This window comes from Macaca thibetana, chromosome 13, assembly GCF_024542745.1.
Source record: "Macaca thibetana thibetana isolate TM-01 chromosome 13, ASM2454274v1, whole genome shotgun sequence".
Taxonomy (NCBI): Eukaryota; Metazoa; Chordata; class Mammalia; order Primates; family Cercopithecidae; genus Macaca; species Macaca thibetana.
Window position 1 is genome coordinate 58,102,239 of NC_065590.1, and position 15,774 is coordinate 58,118,012.

The 15,774-nt window shown below is 40.8% G+C and overlaps 1 protein-coding gene and 1 pseudogene across 4 annotated transcripts in view; both read left to right on the top strand.

Annotated features, from left to right (window-relative positions):
• LOC126934259 (uncharacterized) overlaps positions 1-15,774 on the top strand; it is a 1,193,286-nt pseudogene that overhangs the window by 612,157 nt on the left and 565,355 nt on the right. The gene's annotated exons all lie outside the window — the stretch shown is intronic.
• Positions 1-15,774, top strand: part of FSHR (follicle stimulating hormone receptor) — a 192,400-nt gene that overhangs the window by 164,442 nt on the left and 12,184 nt on the right. For all 3 annotated transcript variants that reach the window (XM_050754868.1, XM_050754869.1, XM_050754871.1), the window contains 2 exons: positions 4,249-4,317; positions 4,426-4,500. In XM_050754868.1, the coding sequence (XP_050610825.1) occupies positions 4,249-4,317; positions 4,426-4,500 (144 nt within the window). The remainder of the gene's footprint in view (positions 1-4,248; positions 4,318-4,425; positions 4,501-15,774) is intronic.

The following is a 15,774-nucleotide window of genomic DNA, read 5'->3' on the forward strand; positions in this document are numbered from 1 at the left end:
AGCACTTATTCTAAGAGTAAAGAAGGAATAATTTAATCTGACTGGTCTGTGATGCAAGAGTTAAAGGAAGAGTTAAATAAGGGAAAGCAAGCTAAGAAAATGTTTTTAAAATAGGCTTTTAGAGATGAGGGTAGTTAGCTAGGGAGTTGGCAAGGGGCAGGCAGAGGGAACAGAATAATAAAGACCATGAAGACCACTCACCTTTTATAAAAATAAAAATAATTGGTCAGGCGCGATGGCTCACGCCTGTAATCCAGGCACTTTGGGAGACCAAGGCGGGCGGATCACGAGGTCAGGAGGTTGAGACCATCCTATCTAATACAGTGAAACCCCATCTCTACTAAAAATACAAAAAAAAAAAATTAGCTGGGCATGGTGGCAGGCGTCTGTATTCCCCGCTACTCAAGAGGCTGAGGCAGGGGAATCGCTTGAACTTGGGAGGCGGAGTTTGCAGTGAACCGAGATTGCGTCACTGCACTCCAGCCTGGACAACAGAGTGAGACTCCGTCTCAAAAAATAATAATAAAAAATAAAATAAAATAGAAATAAAAAATTAAAATTAAAAAAATAATAATACAAAGAGCTTGTGCAAAACAGTCAATACATAAGTCGTATTGACCTGCTGAATTGTGAAACAAATGTAACAGTAAAAGGATTCCCGGGCTACTTCACAGAGGGAGATTAGTGATAAATGTAATTAGTTATACCTGGATGTTTATGTTTATTTGGGTCTTTCTTAAAATATGTTCAACTATGTTTATTTTAAATACGGAGACTTAAAATAAATGTTATAATGTGGCAAACATTCAATTTTTTATAGAAAATATATAATTAAGTGGGAGTATGCTCATATCATTCTCGTAGTTTTGCATAGTGTGTTTATATTGCTCTCACAGTATCACTGACCTGATTTTTTTGTCCAACCGTAAGACAGAAGGCAAAGCACTTTAAGTGACCTGGTCTCAACTCTCCCCAAGTAGAGGCAAAGAACCCGAGGAAGTAAGAACTTCTGACATAGCTTTGCAAACCCAAAGCTACAAAAGAAACATATAGATCCCGTCTGCTTTTTCCTAACTCCTGTTCATGTACCCTAATTTCTCGGAATTTAGGAACACACTTTTCAGGAAAGGAGTTTTCTTTCAAGAGTGAATGTTTCTCAAACATCTCTCTAAAGGATAAATTCACTTTTGTGGAAACAGTATCTATTGTTCTTATTTTGGCTGTCCCTTAATCCATAGACAATAAAATCATGTAATTCATACTTAACACAACTTAAGTCTCCAATCGTTTCTAGTTTAGCAGCTTCGATGCAGGGGTGCTTTCTTCCTATGGGGACATTTAAGCACACTCAGGGGAAAAAAAAAAAAAGCATGGCAAATGGCACTGATGACTGTCAAAGTATTCTATGGATAGCCATTTTCAAAATTCTGGAAATACTACACAGCTATAAAAAAGTACAAGATCATATCCTTTGCAGCAACATGGATAGAGCTGGAGGTCAATTCTAAGCAATTCTAAGCAAACTAACACAGGAACAGAAAACCAAATACCACATGTTCTCTCTTATAAGTAAGAACTAAACAATGAGAACACATGGATTCTAGGAAGGGAACAACAGACACTGGGGCCTACTTGAGGGAGGAGCGAGAGGATCAGAAAAAATATCTATTGGGTACTACGCTTATCACCCAGGTGATGGAATTATTTGTACACCAAACCCCATGACATGCAGACTACCTATGTAAAACACCTGTACATGCTCCCCTGCAACTGAAAGTTGAAAAAAATTCTGAGGCCCTGTTCTAAAAGTAAATATATTTTTAAAGCAACCAGCAGTGAAGGATTATCAGACACTAGCCTAGTGAATCAGAGAAGTGAGCAATAAAAACCCACTATGTAGAGGCTTCTGAGCCCTTCCCAACCTGCACTGAGCCCAGGTAAGCAGAGTGCCTGAATGGGGAAAGCACTCAGCTATGGCCAGCCAGGAGAATGTCCTAATTCAGAAGAAATAAAACGAGGCGACATGCATGACAGCTCCCAGCACTCTGGCCTCAGGAGAGGCCTGCTTCATACATGCTTCCTCTGTTCCTCAGTCAGCCCATCTCCCTTGCCTGCCCCTCAATGAGTTTTAAAGGGCCAAGTCCCCAGCACCTCTACTCTTTAGGGTGAGAGCAGAGTGTGCTTCTGTAGCTTCCTGAGCCTCTGCTGAGTGAGCACACTGGCCTCGTTCCCAAGGACACAAAATGGTTAAGGTAAGCCTGTGATGCAGTTATTCCTTAGTTGATGTTCTGCCGAGGTTGTTGTGGTCAACATCATCATCATCATCTGGTTTTCATATAGGTACTTCCTCTCTTAAGAGACCAGGGGTGCATGTAATAAATGTCAGTTTCCCTTCGTTACTAGTTTTAGATTCCCACAGACTAACGTAAACCCAAGGGCAGCAGTTCTGAACATAATTTTTTATGCGTGTGATGATCCACTGTTGATAGCATGAAATACCATCCTCCTCCCCACATGATGGTATCTGTTGATTGAGATAATCCATAAAGACAAAGGGATATTTGAATACAATAATTATTTAAAATTAGTTTATGTTTTATTTGATTATAGCAACATCGATTTACAGGACAGTTATATGCAAGAAATATCAATTATCTAATCGACAGGCAAATAGGTGGAGCCTGTATGGATTAAGGATCAGCCAACTACATATAACCCAGAGGCCAAATCCAGCTCATGAGCTAAGATAGCAAACACTAACAATGGATCTAAGTTAAGCAAAATGTTATCTCCCAGTAAAAATTCTCTTAATATTACACCTATATTACAAAAAAATAATTATTACACTTTGAATTTGGTCAATAAAAAATTGTGGAAATTGTTTCATAAGTACCTAAAGTACTTACATAATATTTTTTATTTTTGCCTTTTGGCCCATAAAACCTAAACTTTACTATCAGGCCCTTTACAGAAAAAGTTTGCTGAATCCTGTATTTGATCCAAATCCCCCAGGGATCCACATCCCACAGCTGCCCCAGCAACTTCCACTATCCTGCAACAGTCAGGAGTCCAGATGTGCCTGGGATAGGCTTTCTCAAATGGCATGGGGGTGCACAGCAACTTCTTTGCCATCAGAACCCACCAACTGGTTGTGGATGTTTTAAAAGATTTACATTGCCCTTTTCTGGATTTCTTTAGCTAATTAATTTTCAAGAGGAGGAGAAAGACATACAGTTGTTCCGCTGTGACTTTAAGTGTTTTCTGGCTGCCCATGGCAGGCCACGAAAGAGTCCTGGACACACAGGAGCTTCTCTGGGTCAGCTTTCTGAACAGTGTTATTTGCAAACCCACTAAGCCAGACAGGGTAAAGAACCTGACAGCAAAACAGGAGCAGGTGGTCAGAGGCTCTTCGGGCTAAGCTCTCCTGACCTTGGTATCTGTTTTTGCTTTCAGATCCACTCAGGAGCAGAGCAAGGCAGAGCTGTAGCCCAAGGTGTCCTTGGGCTCCACTGTCCAGGGAACCCTGCTCACTGACCTTCTTAGCACAATCAGGATGGCTGTTCTACACCCATCTCCACCTCCCCCAGAACCTCCTCCCATGCCCATTCACATCACCTTGCCCTGCCACAGCCCACATTCTCTGTAATTGATTTCTCTTCCTTTCTGGCTTAACCCAGAGCCACCTCCACAAACCTCCAATAACCAGGTCCCTATGGGTCACAGGAGATGTTCAGGTTGTCTGACAACTTAATTAGATCACTTTTGATGACAGCCAGGCCTGCTGCTGTGGGTGACCACGGGTGAAAGGCTTCAGGCCTTAGAGAAAGGTGACACAAAACGTTCTTTCTCTGTCTTATAAACACTTGTTCAATAATTGTATGATTCCTGTCCTTCAGGATGAGAAAGATCTGTCGCTCCCCGCATTGCTTCTCTATACACAAATGATGTGTGTAAAGACCTTAGTTATAGAATCCAGGCTGCTCTGCCTAAGTGTGCCTTTTTAAACTTAAATTTCATTTATTCCTTTGAAGAGGTAATACATGCACATAATACAAACTTCAAAAGTTACAAAAGATTATACAGCAATAAATCAGTCTTCCTCCCACCCGTGTCCCCAGGCTTTAAAGGTGGCATTTTCTTTATGCCTCTAACCTGTGCTGTCTGCCCTTGCTCAGTGCTTCCAATTATGAAACCCCTGTATTGTTTGCATCTGACATTATTGGTTTTATAATAAGCCTTTTATTTCAGATGGCTGAATAAGAATGGGATTCAAGAAATACACAACTGTGCATTCAATGGAACCCAACTAGATGAGCTGTAAGTAGCCCTGACTATTCTTCCAGCCCATTTAAAGGGAAATGGCTCTTATAACAGCAATATTTATGTGGCTTTGTGTTTTCCTTCTTTCCTCAACCCCATCCCCAGGAATCTAAGCGATAATAATAATTTAGAAGAATTGCCTAATGATGTTTTCCACGGAGCCTCTGGACCAGTCATTCTGTGAGTAGCTTTCCCCATTTCTGTGTGTAAGAGCTCAGTTTGTGTAAGTTAGAAGTCAACTCTGCAGCTAGGGGAGAAGCTTCCAAGGCACCACTGGCCATCAAGTTCAATTTTTATTCATGTCATCTGCCACGATTTAGAGAGACAATTTAAGGCTTATCCACAGTCTAACTCTCCATAAAAAAGCAATACTAATAATAACATGTAATGAGCATGCACAGAGTGTCAGATGATGTTCTAAGAAGCTAAGATGCATTTTCTTGTTTAATCCTTATAATCACCCCCTGCGGTAGGACCTCTTATTCCCATTTTACAGAAGGAAAAACTGGCTTCCCTGGAGAGGTTAATTCACTCACTCAAGGTTACACAAGAGTTACACTAAGGGATTTAAACTGATCTAACTCATGGTACAGACCCACATCCACTCGACTATGTGTCTCTTCCCTGGAAAGGAAAGCACAATTCTCCATCATCCTCAACACCCAGGAGCTTCCTTCAATCCAATGAGACCTATATATACATTATTTTTGGATCCTCTTTCCAAATCCCTTGTGATACATTCTGTGCCTCATAGTCCTGCATCAGCACCTCTCCTCTTGTCATTTCCTTACTTCCATCTTTCCCTCCAAAAGTGACATTCCCATCTTCTCTTCTTGCCTACACTTCCCCTTCCATCAAGGATCATTCCAAAGTTCTACCTCCACAAGTCTCTCTGACAACCTCACCATCAGCGACTTCTTCCCGTGGCTCTCATGGCCTTTATGGCTTCTTTGGTGGGGGGACAATCTGCATCACAATCACAAAAAGGCTTTTTAAAAATGTGTTCCTGGCCTCTAAGCAAGACCTACTACATTTACTGAAGAAAGTACTTCAAGAATGAAGAAAGGAACCCAAAAGGAGAGAATGAGGTACAAGAAGGAATGGTGAGCAGAGAAATAGATAAGCATGTTAATAAATCTACAATTTTACTAAAGGATCCTTACGTAATCTGCCTGAAGTCAAGTCAGGCATTTAGGAGCCACCCACCTGAACGTCTTATTTGGCAGTTGGCATATGCTACTATGTGTGGTTATCTACCCACCTACCCACCATCTATATGTGTCACTTTTGTCTTCACCAAATAGCTAATATTCTCCTTCAGGCTGGAGCCTGTATACCTCTAGAATTAGACCTCGTATGGAGAGTCAGAATTTTAAATATTTATTATTAATGATAAAGGGTGTGTTGTGATCCATACGTGAGATTCTGCTGCTTTGAAGAAATAAATATACACTTTAGGGTAGATTTCTCATCCTGACCATGTTCAAAGATTATTTGAGAATGCCTGGTTTGAGATAGACAACCTATGCAAATGGAGTATCAGTGTGATTAAAGCAGAGATATAGAGCAGACTTCCTTGGTTTAGACCAATTCTTACCTCTCTAAGCCTCAGTTTCCTCACCTAAAAAACGGCCAAAAAATACCTATTTCCTATTATTTGAAGCATAAAACACAAACACATTAATATTTTTTCACTCATCAAATACATTTTTAAGCAAGACTGATCCTGTGCCATGTAGGAAACAAAGGAAAATTCTTCCTCATAGAAAGCTTATATTCTAATTGGAGGTGGGGATAGAGAGGAGTCAGGCAATGCATTAAATATACAACTTAATATATCAAGTCATGATATATCTATGAAGTACAAGGAAGGACCCAGGGCTAACAAATGGAGAGTGTTGGGCATATAGTCCATGGATTCAAGTGCACTCAAGTATACAAAATACTCAAAACTTGTACTGCTTAGTTCATGTTCCCTGTTCCTAGAGTGCTTGGGAGACAAATGAATTTTGACAAGTACTTTCGATGTCTTTGACCCCCACAATAGCAGCATGTCAGTTTCACTTAGCAAAAAGCCCTAAAAGTGTTGAATGTTCCTAAGTAGGCATCTCTATCTGTTCATGGACGAATATTTAAGTGATGGGTGGGTTTCCATATGTGACCTGTACCAGGTACAATATTGAATCTATAGCATCTTAACCTACTACCTGCTCCTGAGAATAGTGAAGTTGGATGAGATCCCCCAACTCCTTCATTATCCAGCTGAAGAAATCAGAACCAGAGGAGGGAAGTGATCTGTTAAAGATCACACTGCAACTAGAAGGGGCAGTCTGGACCAGAAACTAGGTCTTCTGCCTCACATTCCATGTGTTCCCACCATACCATGTTGCCATAAATACGTTTAATTCAACATCTAAAAGTTATTCGGTGAGGCCCCCTGCAATTGGTTGTGAGCTAAAATAGAGAGGAAAATAACTATTAACACCAGCCTCCCAGTCTAAGAACACCAGTCAATGTTACATAAACATGGCACAGAAGAACATCTCCGGAGGTTGCACAAGCAGATTTCAGGCTAAGACACTGCACAATGTATCTCATAAGAATGTTTAACAGAGAACACAAAACTTGAATCCCCCATCCAGCCCCACTGTGAATACAGGCAAGAAGAGAACCTCTGTGAAAGCATCGGAAGCAATTCTGCACGGTCCTCAAGTTATAGGCCCATTGTTTTATCCTTCTTACCACAGGAACACATCTGTCTAGAATTAAGTGAATAAAATTTACAGAAATTCCATGGAATTAGGAAGCACTCTCCATGACTTAAAAAGGTAGAGAGTGATAATACATTCCCACATATTTTCATCTCAGTGCAGGATCCTGGCTGGAAGCCCGGCCTATAATTTCTAATTTCCTCTCCTCCCTCTGGGGCCAAAAGAATTGTTCACCTTAACATCACGCCACCCTTTCTGGGGCTTTCAGATTAGTCCATAGATGTTCTTCAAGCCTCTCCTCCTACTGACTTGAGATGCAAGAAGACGAATAACCTATTCCACATCCCACTTCTGCAACCAGATACACTAAACCATCTAAAGCCTGGCCTGAGAGGTGCCTGTGCAGGTGTGCAGTAGACCAGCCCACTCAGGTGACGAGGTAAGAGGTGAGAACAGGAGTATGCGTAGGCTATTCAGATCACAGTAGGTGCAGATCATGCTGACCTTGACTGTACCTTGGGTCAGATTGCTGTCCCCACTCCCACACACACCAAAAAAGACTGTGATATATCTGCATGCAGGAGGTTTGCTGGAGGGTGCTTTCAGAATGTACAGGGAATGCTTGATGGAAGCAGAATCAGGGTAACGCATTTGCAGCAAAAGGCTCAGCTGATCCCATGGGGAGATCTGGAGTTAAGATGGTCCTTCAAGATTGTACTGAATTAAGGTAAGGGGCAAGTCCTCCATATCAAGAATCACTGGGTGCAGGCTGTCCCTGGGGAGGAGCCAAACTCCTGGGGAGGAGTAAGTCAGCTGAGAGCAATTCCCAGAGTAGACTCGGCTATGAGCCACCTCAGCTGCAAGTGGTTCTCAGCTGCCCTAGAGCAGCATCTTCAGAGTTGGATGGGTTTTTTTTTTTGGGGGGGGGGGTTGGGGTTTTTTAAATCACTCATGCTGGAGTGCAGTGGTGCCATCATAGCTCACAGCAGCCTTAAACTCCTGAACTCTAGCGATCCTCCTGCCTCAGCTTTCTGAGTAGCTGGGACTACAAGCGTGTACCACCACACCTGGCCATTTCTGTTATTGTAGAGACAGGGTCTTACTACGTTATCAATGCTGATCTCAAACTCCTGGCCTCAAGTGATTCTCCCGCCTTGGACTCCCAAAGCACTGGAATTACAGGTGTGAGTCATAACACCCCGCCCCTACCTTTAGCATTTTTGATTCAGTAGGTCAGGGTTGAGGCCTGATAACTTGTATCTCTAACATCTTCCTAGTAAAACTGCTGCTGCTGGTCCAGAGTGCTCTCTGAGAATCGCTGCCCTAGGACCAGTGTTGGGAATTGGGAAGCCTTGCTCAGTCTCCAAAATATCTCCTCCACAAGCCAACTGTGGTGAATCTTCCCCCATCACTGGCTCAGGCCTTTTTCCCCAGTGGATATATGCAAGGAATTCTAAGAAAACTAAGGGGCACACACTCAAACTGATGATAGTTCCTTTCCTGAAGGCAAAATTTCTAGTTGAGTGAAGAATAGGGAACCTCTGAACACCTGAAGGTGCACGGGTGCACTGTTCCATTGCAAAGAAAGATAGACGCAGAGAAAGCCAGCAGCACACAAACAAGCTTCAGAGGAGCAGCTCAGCATCCTCATTTCCCCCTTACGAGTCTTGACCTTGAACATCAGCAGCCATCTGAGTTTTTACCTGATATTCTGAACTCACTCAAGGTTGTTTTTTTTAAGCAATCGAGCAATTGCTGTTTCTTTAGGAAACAGTTTCCTGTGGGGAAAATTTAATGCATTGCCTTTGCAGACTGGAGCCAGTACAATCATATTCTGATGGTTTATCAAATTGATTTGGCTATAGCTCAGATTCATTTGATAGTTCAGATTCAAACACTGAGTTATTTGTATAAGAATGATTCTCTTCCATTACCAGTGTACCCACAGTTCTATAGATAGTAAATTGCCTTTTTATCCAGCCTGGGATCATGAAAGAGAGGTCTTCTAGCCATCTGTCAGTGTAGTATACACAAAAATGTGCTCTCACTTATGGAAATGATTGACCTGTAATAACATCTTTGCTGGGAAAAATAGAAATTGTTCAAATCAAATTTGTGGCACTGGCTATAACACACTTTATTAAATGGGGCACAGAGTGCTTTTTAACTCCTGCCTCTCCTGCCTCGGCTTCTTACTACCTTCCTACCCATGCAGTCTCTCTTGCTACTCTGTATCTCAAAAGGAAGTCCTAACAATGTTGAAACAATTTTAAATTACTAAATCTCTTCTGTGCAAGTCATAATCCCATGGGGTCTCCATTGGTCTTTTCAGGATTTAAATTCTCAAAACTACTCACTGTCTGAATATAGCATGCGTTGCAATGTTAAAAGTGGTATTTTTAAAAGAAAGACCAAAATCATTAGAACAGACCAGCCTGAAAGATAAAGTTTAAAAACACCAGCCCACAACTACCCCTTCCCCCTTTTCCAGCCCGCCAGTTCCAGGCACAAGGGCAGGAATAAGTAAGGGCAGGAATAAGTAAGTAAACATTCACAAGGGCAGGAATAAGTAAGTAAACAAGGGCAGGAATAAGTAAATAAACATTCTCAAGTACTCATTGAAGGCATCAAGTCTTACATGACATACATTTAGTGGATGCTGATTAAACACCTACTGTGTGTCTGGCAAGGGGTAAGAAATAGATGTAAAAACGAAAAACAATACCTACTGTAATGCATCTGGCCAAGGGATGAATGTTACTTCCCAGCACAATAAGCACTGCAGAAATTTTCACAAATGGCTACAGTAACATAGAGCAGATGCCTAATAAATCCTTGTCATCATATCACACAATGACTTTTAACATGGGAAGCGATAGTGTGGGAGGAGACAACCTCTGTCATCCTAGGCCTGAATTTCTGCAATAGCCACTTTGTCCCCTTCCTACCCTCAATCCTTTCCCCTTCCATTAGTTTACCAACTATTTATTGAACACATACCATATGCTGGTATCAAGGTTCTCAAGAGTAATCTTACAAAAATCCACCTTTGAATAAAACCATTCTTCTGCTCATATAAATACTAAACTCTTCTGCCTGACTATCAAGGCTCTGAGATCTAATCCCATCCCATGGTTCTCTTTACTCCTTGAAGTATGGTTGCCCAGAATAACTATTCTAAATACCCCTCACTGTGTAATGATTTATTTTTTGGGCCTCTCTCTAAGCCTATCTTTAGGAAATAGCCATTGTATTAGTCAAGGTTCTTCAAAGACAGAAACGAGAGAGAGAGAGAGAGAGAGAGAGAGAGAGAGGAGAGGGGATTTTATTATTAAAGTTCTGGGATACATGTGCAGAACATGCAGGTTTGTTACACAGGTATTCACGTGCCATGGTGGTTTACTGCACCCATCAACCCATCATCTACATTAGGTATAACTAAAGGACATAGAGACATGAAAAAACCCTCAAAAACATCAGTGAATCCAGGAGCTGGCTTTTGGAAAAGAATAACAAAATAGATAGACTGCGAGCCAGACTAATGAAGAAGAAAAGAGAATAATCAAATAGACACAATAAAAAATGATAAAGGAGATACCACCACTGATCCCACAGAAATACAAACTACCATCAGAGAATACTATAAACACCTCTAAGCAAATAAACTAGAAAATCCAGAAGAAATGGATAAATTCCTGGACACATACACCCTTCCCAAGACTAAACCAGGAAGAAGTTGAATCATTGAATAGACCAATAACAAGTTCTGAAATTGAGGCAGTAATTAATAGCCTACCAACCAAAAAACGCCCAGGACCAGACAGATTCACAGCCAAATTCTACCAGAGGTACAAAAAGGAGCTGGTACCATTCCTTCTCAAACTATTCCAAATGATAGAAAAAAGAGGGACTCCTCCCTAACTCATTTTATGAGGACAGTATCATCCTGATACCAAAACCTGGCAGAGACAAAAAAAAAAAAAGAAAGAAAAAAGGAAAATTTCAGGCCAATATCCCTGATGAACATCAATGCAAAAATTCTCAATAAAATACTGGCAAACCAAATGCAGCAACACATCAAAAAGCTTATCCACTATGATCAAGCCGGCTTCATCCCTGGGATGCAAGGCTGGTTCAACATATGCAAATCAATAAAAGTAATCCAACACATAAACAGAACCAATGACAAAAACCACATGATTATCTCAATAGATGCAGAAAAGGCCTTCAACAAAATTCAACACCACTTCATGCTAAAAACTCTCAATAATCTAGGTATTAAGAGAACATATCTCAAAATAGTAAGAGCTATTTATGACAAACCCCCAGCCAATATCATACTGAATGAGCAAAAGCTGGAAGCTTACTCTTTGAAAACCGGCCCAATACAAAGATGCCCTCTCATCACTCCTCTTCAACATAGTGTTGGAAGTTCTGGCCAGGACAATCAGGCAAGAGAAAGAAATAAAGGGTATTCAAATAGGAAGAGAGGAAGTCAAATTGTCTCTGTCTGCAGAGAGATGACATGATTGTATATTTAGAAAACCCCATCGTCTCTGCCCAAAGTCTCCTTAAGCTGATAAACAACTTCAGCAAAGTCTCAGGATACAAAATCAATGTGCAAAAATCACAAGTATTCCTATACACCAACAATGGACAAACAGAGAGCCAAATCATGAGTGAACTACCATTCACAATTGCTACAGAAAGAATAAAAATACCTAGGAATACATCTTATAAGGGATGTGAAGGACCTCTTCAAGGAGAACTATGAACCACTGCTCAAGGAAATAAGAGAAGAGAGAATTTCTTAGGGGCATTGGCTCACATGAGTATGGAGGCTGAGGAGTCCATGATAGGCTATCTGCAATCTGGAGAACTAGGGAAGCTATAGCATGGCTTGGTCCAAACTTGAAAGCTTCAGAATCAGGGAGGCCATTGGTCTAACTCTCAGTCCAAGCAAGAGGTCTGACATGCCTGTGTCAATAAGGAGACAGACGTGCCTTGGGGAGTAAGCAGAATGATATATTGGATGGATTGACTTGAATGCAATCCAATGTTTAGGTGTTAGATTGGGAAGAGGCCTGAGAACCAGGGAAATTAATGGTAAAACTCTCAGTCTGAAGTCAAAGTCCTGAGAATCCAAGGGGGTTGGGGAGGGAAACTGGTACAAATCCCTGAGTCCAAAAGCCTGATAACCTGGAGTTCTGATGTCTAAGGGTAGGAGAAGAAGGGGGTCCCAGCTTCTGGGAGAGGGCATATCTTCCTTATTTAGCCCATGGATTCACATGCCAGTCTCTTCTGGAAATACTCTGAGACACCCAGACAGAGTGCTTTAACAACTATCTGAATATTCTTTAATCCCCTCAAGTTGACACTTAAAATTAATTATCATGGTCACAATAATGTACTCCCATGAAGATGTGAATAACTGAGGTCTTTTTTTGTTACTCCCCCCAACACCCATGTATATTTGCATCATAAAAATGGAGAGTGTTTTCATAAAGGAATTAAAATCAAACATCAGATTTTTAGGCCATGTGGAAGAACTGTAGCCAGCAAATAGACCTGTGTGTGTATGATAGAGTGTGCATGTTTTAAGAGAAGAGAGCAAAAAAAGGAATATACTGTAGTTAAGTCTCCAGCCAAGATCTGAACAAGATCTACTTACCCCATCTTTGTCCCTGGTAATATAAATTTCTATGGAATTTTCTAAATCCATGGAGATACTAGAGATATGTTGTATTTTCTGTCATTTCAAAATTTGGAAGTCTTGACAGGTTCCATGTTTGATCCCTTCAGACAGTAAGCTTTAAGTAAACACCTCCACAAAGACTTTTATTTCCCTGTCATCCAGGAACCACTTTTGCTTAAAAATTTGCTTTATTGAACTTTAAGTGACTTTGCCTCTTTCCTAACAAGAGCTCCCTCATCAGCATCCACCAATGAAAGATCTCAATCCCAGGACACTGACAAGATGCATTCGTCTCACAGCAGCAAAGCCATCATGTGCAAATGACAGCAGCACATATGTCTTCTAGCTGTAGTAAGAAGGAATTGAAAATAACAAGCTAGCTCCAGAACACCAAGCAATGGAAAGGCAATGAAGTTTACCAAGGAGGCTTCCCAATCTAATACCTAAACACTGGATTGCATTCAAATCAATCCATCCAGTGTATCATTCTGCTTACTCCCCAAGGCATGTCTGCCTCCTTGTTGACACTGCACAAGGTTGCTCCCTTTCTTGGTAACTTTGATATTCTCAGCCACACATACTTACCTGCTGCAGAGGCACCATTTTCCTGAGCTCACTTTAAGTCTAGATTTCTGGATTTCTCGGTCTGCCTTTCATTCATCTCCCCTTAGAATTAGCTCTTTTGTAAAATTTTTTCCAGCCTCTCATTTTTAGTACAATGGTGAGTCATGTCTGCTTTTGAGACAACTACTTACTGAATAGATTTCGTGAGCCCAAATCCATGCCAGAAATGATACAGAAGACAAAAGTCCCTTAATAATATCTGCTCTCAGGGCACTTGAAATCTGGCTGAGGAGACAAGCAAATATAAATGAAAAGACAATCATAGGAAACAATAGAAGACAAAACACAAGGTGCAAGATTCTGCAATTTGTGGAAGTCAGAGAATATCACAGTTGGCTGGGGTGATCTATTTCCTTTCCTAATCCTTCTCCAGTGTCACTCCCCAGTACATCTTCAAACAAAGCAATAAGTTTCTGGGTACTTACTATATGAAAGGCACTGCTGAGAATGCTACAGACTTCTACCTTCAAGGAGAGATAAAATACAAATAGTGCATAAAGCAAAAGATAGTCAGTGGTAAGAGAGGCAAAAAGTATACAGACTATATCCTATTGCACTCTTACTGGTTTTCAAGGAAAAATTATCTCTTCAACTGTTAAACATTATGGAGACCTCAATGGGGTTTGTTTTGGTTCTCTATTGCCTCATTAAAATTTAATGGCTTAAAACTACCATTCCATTTTGATCACAATTTTGTGTGTCAGACATTTGGATGGCGGGCCCTGATCCATGCAATGTCAGCTCGGGTGGCTGACTGGGGCCAGGGTGGGGGCCGGGAGGGGGGTCCACTTGCAAGTTGTCCCCATCACTTATGTGCCTCACACATCTGTGTTTATTGGGTGTGTTTGTGTGTGTGTGTCTGTGTTGTGTCTTCTCTAACTCTGTCCATACGGTTTCTCATTCTCCAGGACCTCTCTGCATGGTTTAGGCTTTTACCAATATGGCAGCCTTAGGGTAATCAGAGATTTTTCATGGCAGCTGAAGACTCTGTAAGACCAATGAGAAGATGTCAGTGCTCTTAAAGACTAGATCTATAATGAATAGCAACATTTCTATCATATTCTTTTATCCAAAGACATCACAGTTCTGCCCAGATTCAAGGGGAGAACAAACAGACCCTCGATGGAAAAGTGTCAAAGAATTTGCAGTCATCTTTAATCCACCACAGAGTACATGAGATAACAGAATGATATTCTATGGAGTATAAAAATTTGTTTCTCTTTACAATCTTCAATTAATCCAATTTTTATGCTGTAAACCTAAGAGGGAGGCATAATTAAGAAAAATAATCTGCTTTGTATTGCTTATTTTTAAAAATGTGAAAAATGTTCAGGAGAGGCAATGATGGCCTTGGTCTAAATTGTTCCTAAAGGACTTCTAAAATGTTTTTTTCATCATGTTTCTTGGAGTGAGTCCTGCCTGAATTGTTATAGACAAAACAGGGAGTTGAGTCTCAGCCTTTGTTCTTTCCACATTTGAGAAAAAAAGAGGAACCCAAATGCCAGATAAGAACTTGGTCACAGAAAACAGGGCAAGTGTCATTAACAGAACTGGCTAGAAGAGGGGTTGCCAAAAGAGAGGAACAAGATCTCCTGCAGCCAATAAAAAAGTTGGAAATCTCTAAAACAATAGGAAGTATAAATGGAGAGAAGGCAGAGACAGCAGCAGACAGCAAAGATTCATCACAGACACAAGGGTTCATGGACCAGACTCTGATCTCCAGGGACCCCAAATCTGAAGAATCATAATAGGGAGGGAGCTAGACAAGATGCCCTGGACCACCAGAATGTTTACCTTGTGGTGATAGCAATGAGTGTTGTGAGAAGTAATTAGATTCCAGATGTATGTGGTATATAAAGTCAAGAAGTGTTTCTGAAAATTTTGATGTAGGGTATGAGAGAAAGAAAGGAGTCAAGGTAGGCATCAAAGTTTTTGCATGAACAACTGGAAAGGTGGAACAGATTTTCAGAAAAGATCAGGAAGGCCATTTTTATTATCCAAAGTCTGACCTGCCCATTAGACAACTAAGTGAAGATAAGGAGGCAAGTAAATATGAGTCTGGATTTCAAGAAAAAGAAGCAACCTAGAAATACAAATTTTAGCGCCATCAGCATATAAGTTGTATTTATGTCATAAGACTGGATGAGCTCACCTGCAAAATAAGTGAAGATGGAGAAAAGAAGTCTGGGCACTGAGTTCATGGGCACTCCTCAAGTTGGAGGTCACGGAGGAACCAGCAAATAAGAAGAAATTTCCAAGGAGTTAGGAGACAAGTATTACTAGATATACAGAAAATTGCCAGGAAGGTATAAAATTTCTAGATTTGTATGAGCCTTAAGAAGTCATCAAACATACATAGAGCAAAAATTGACAAAACTAGAAGTATAGGAATCCAAAATCATAGTTGGAGATTTTAATATAATT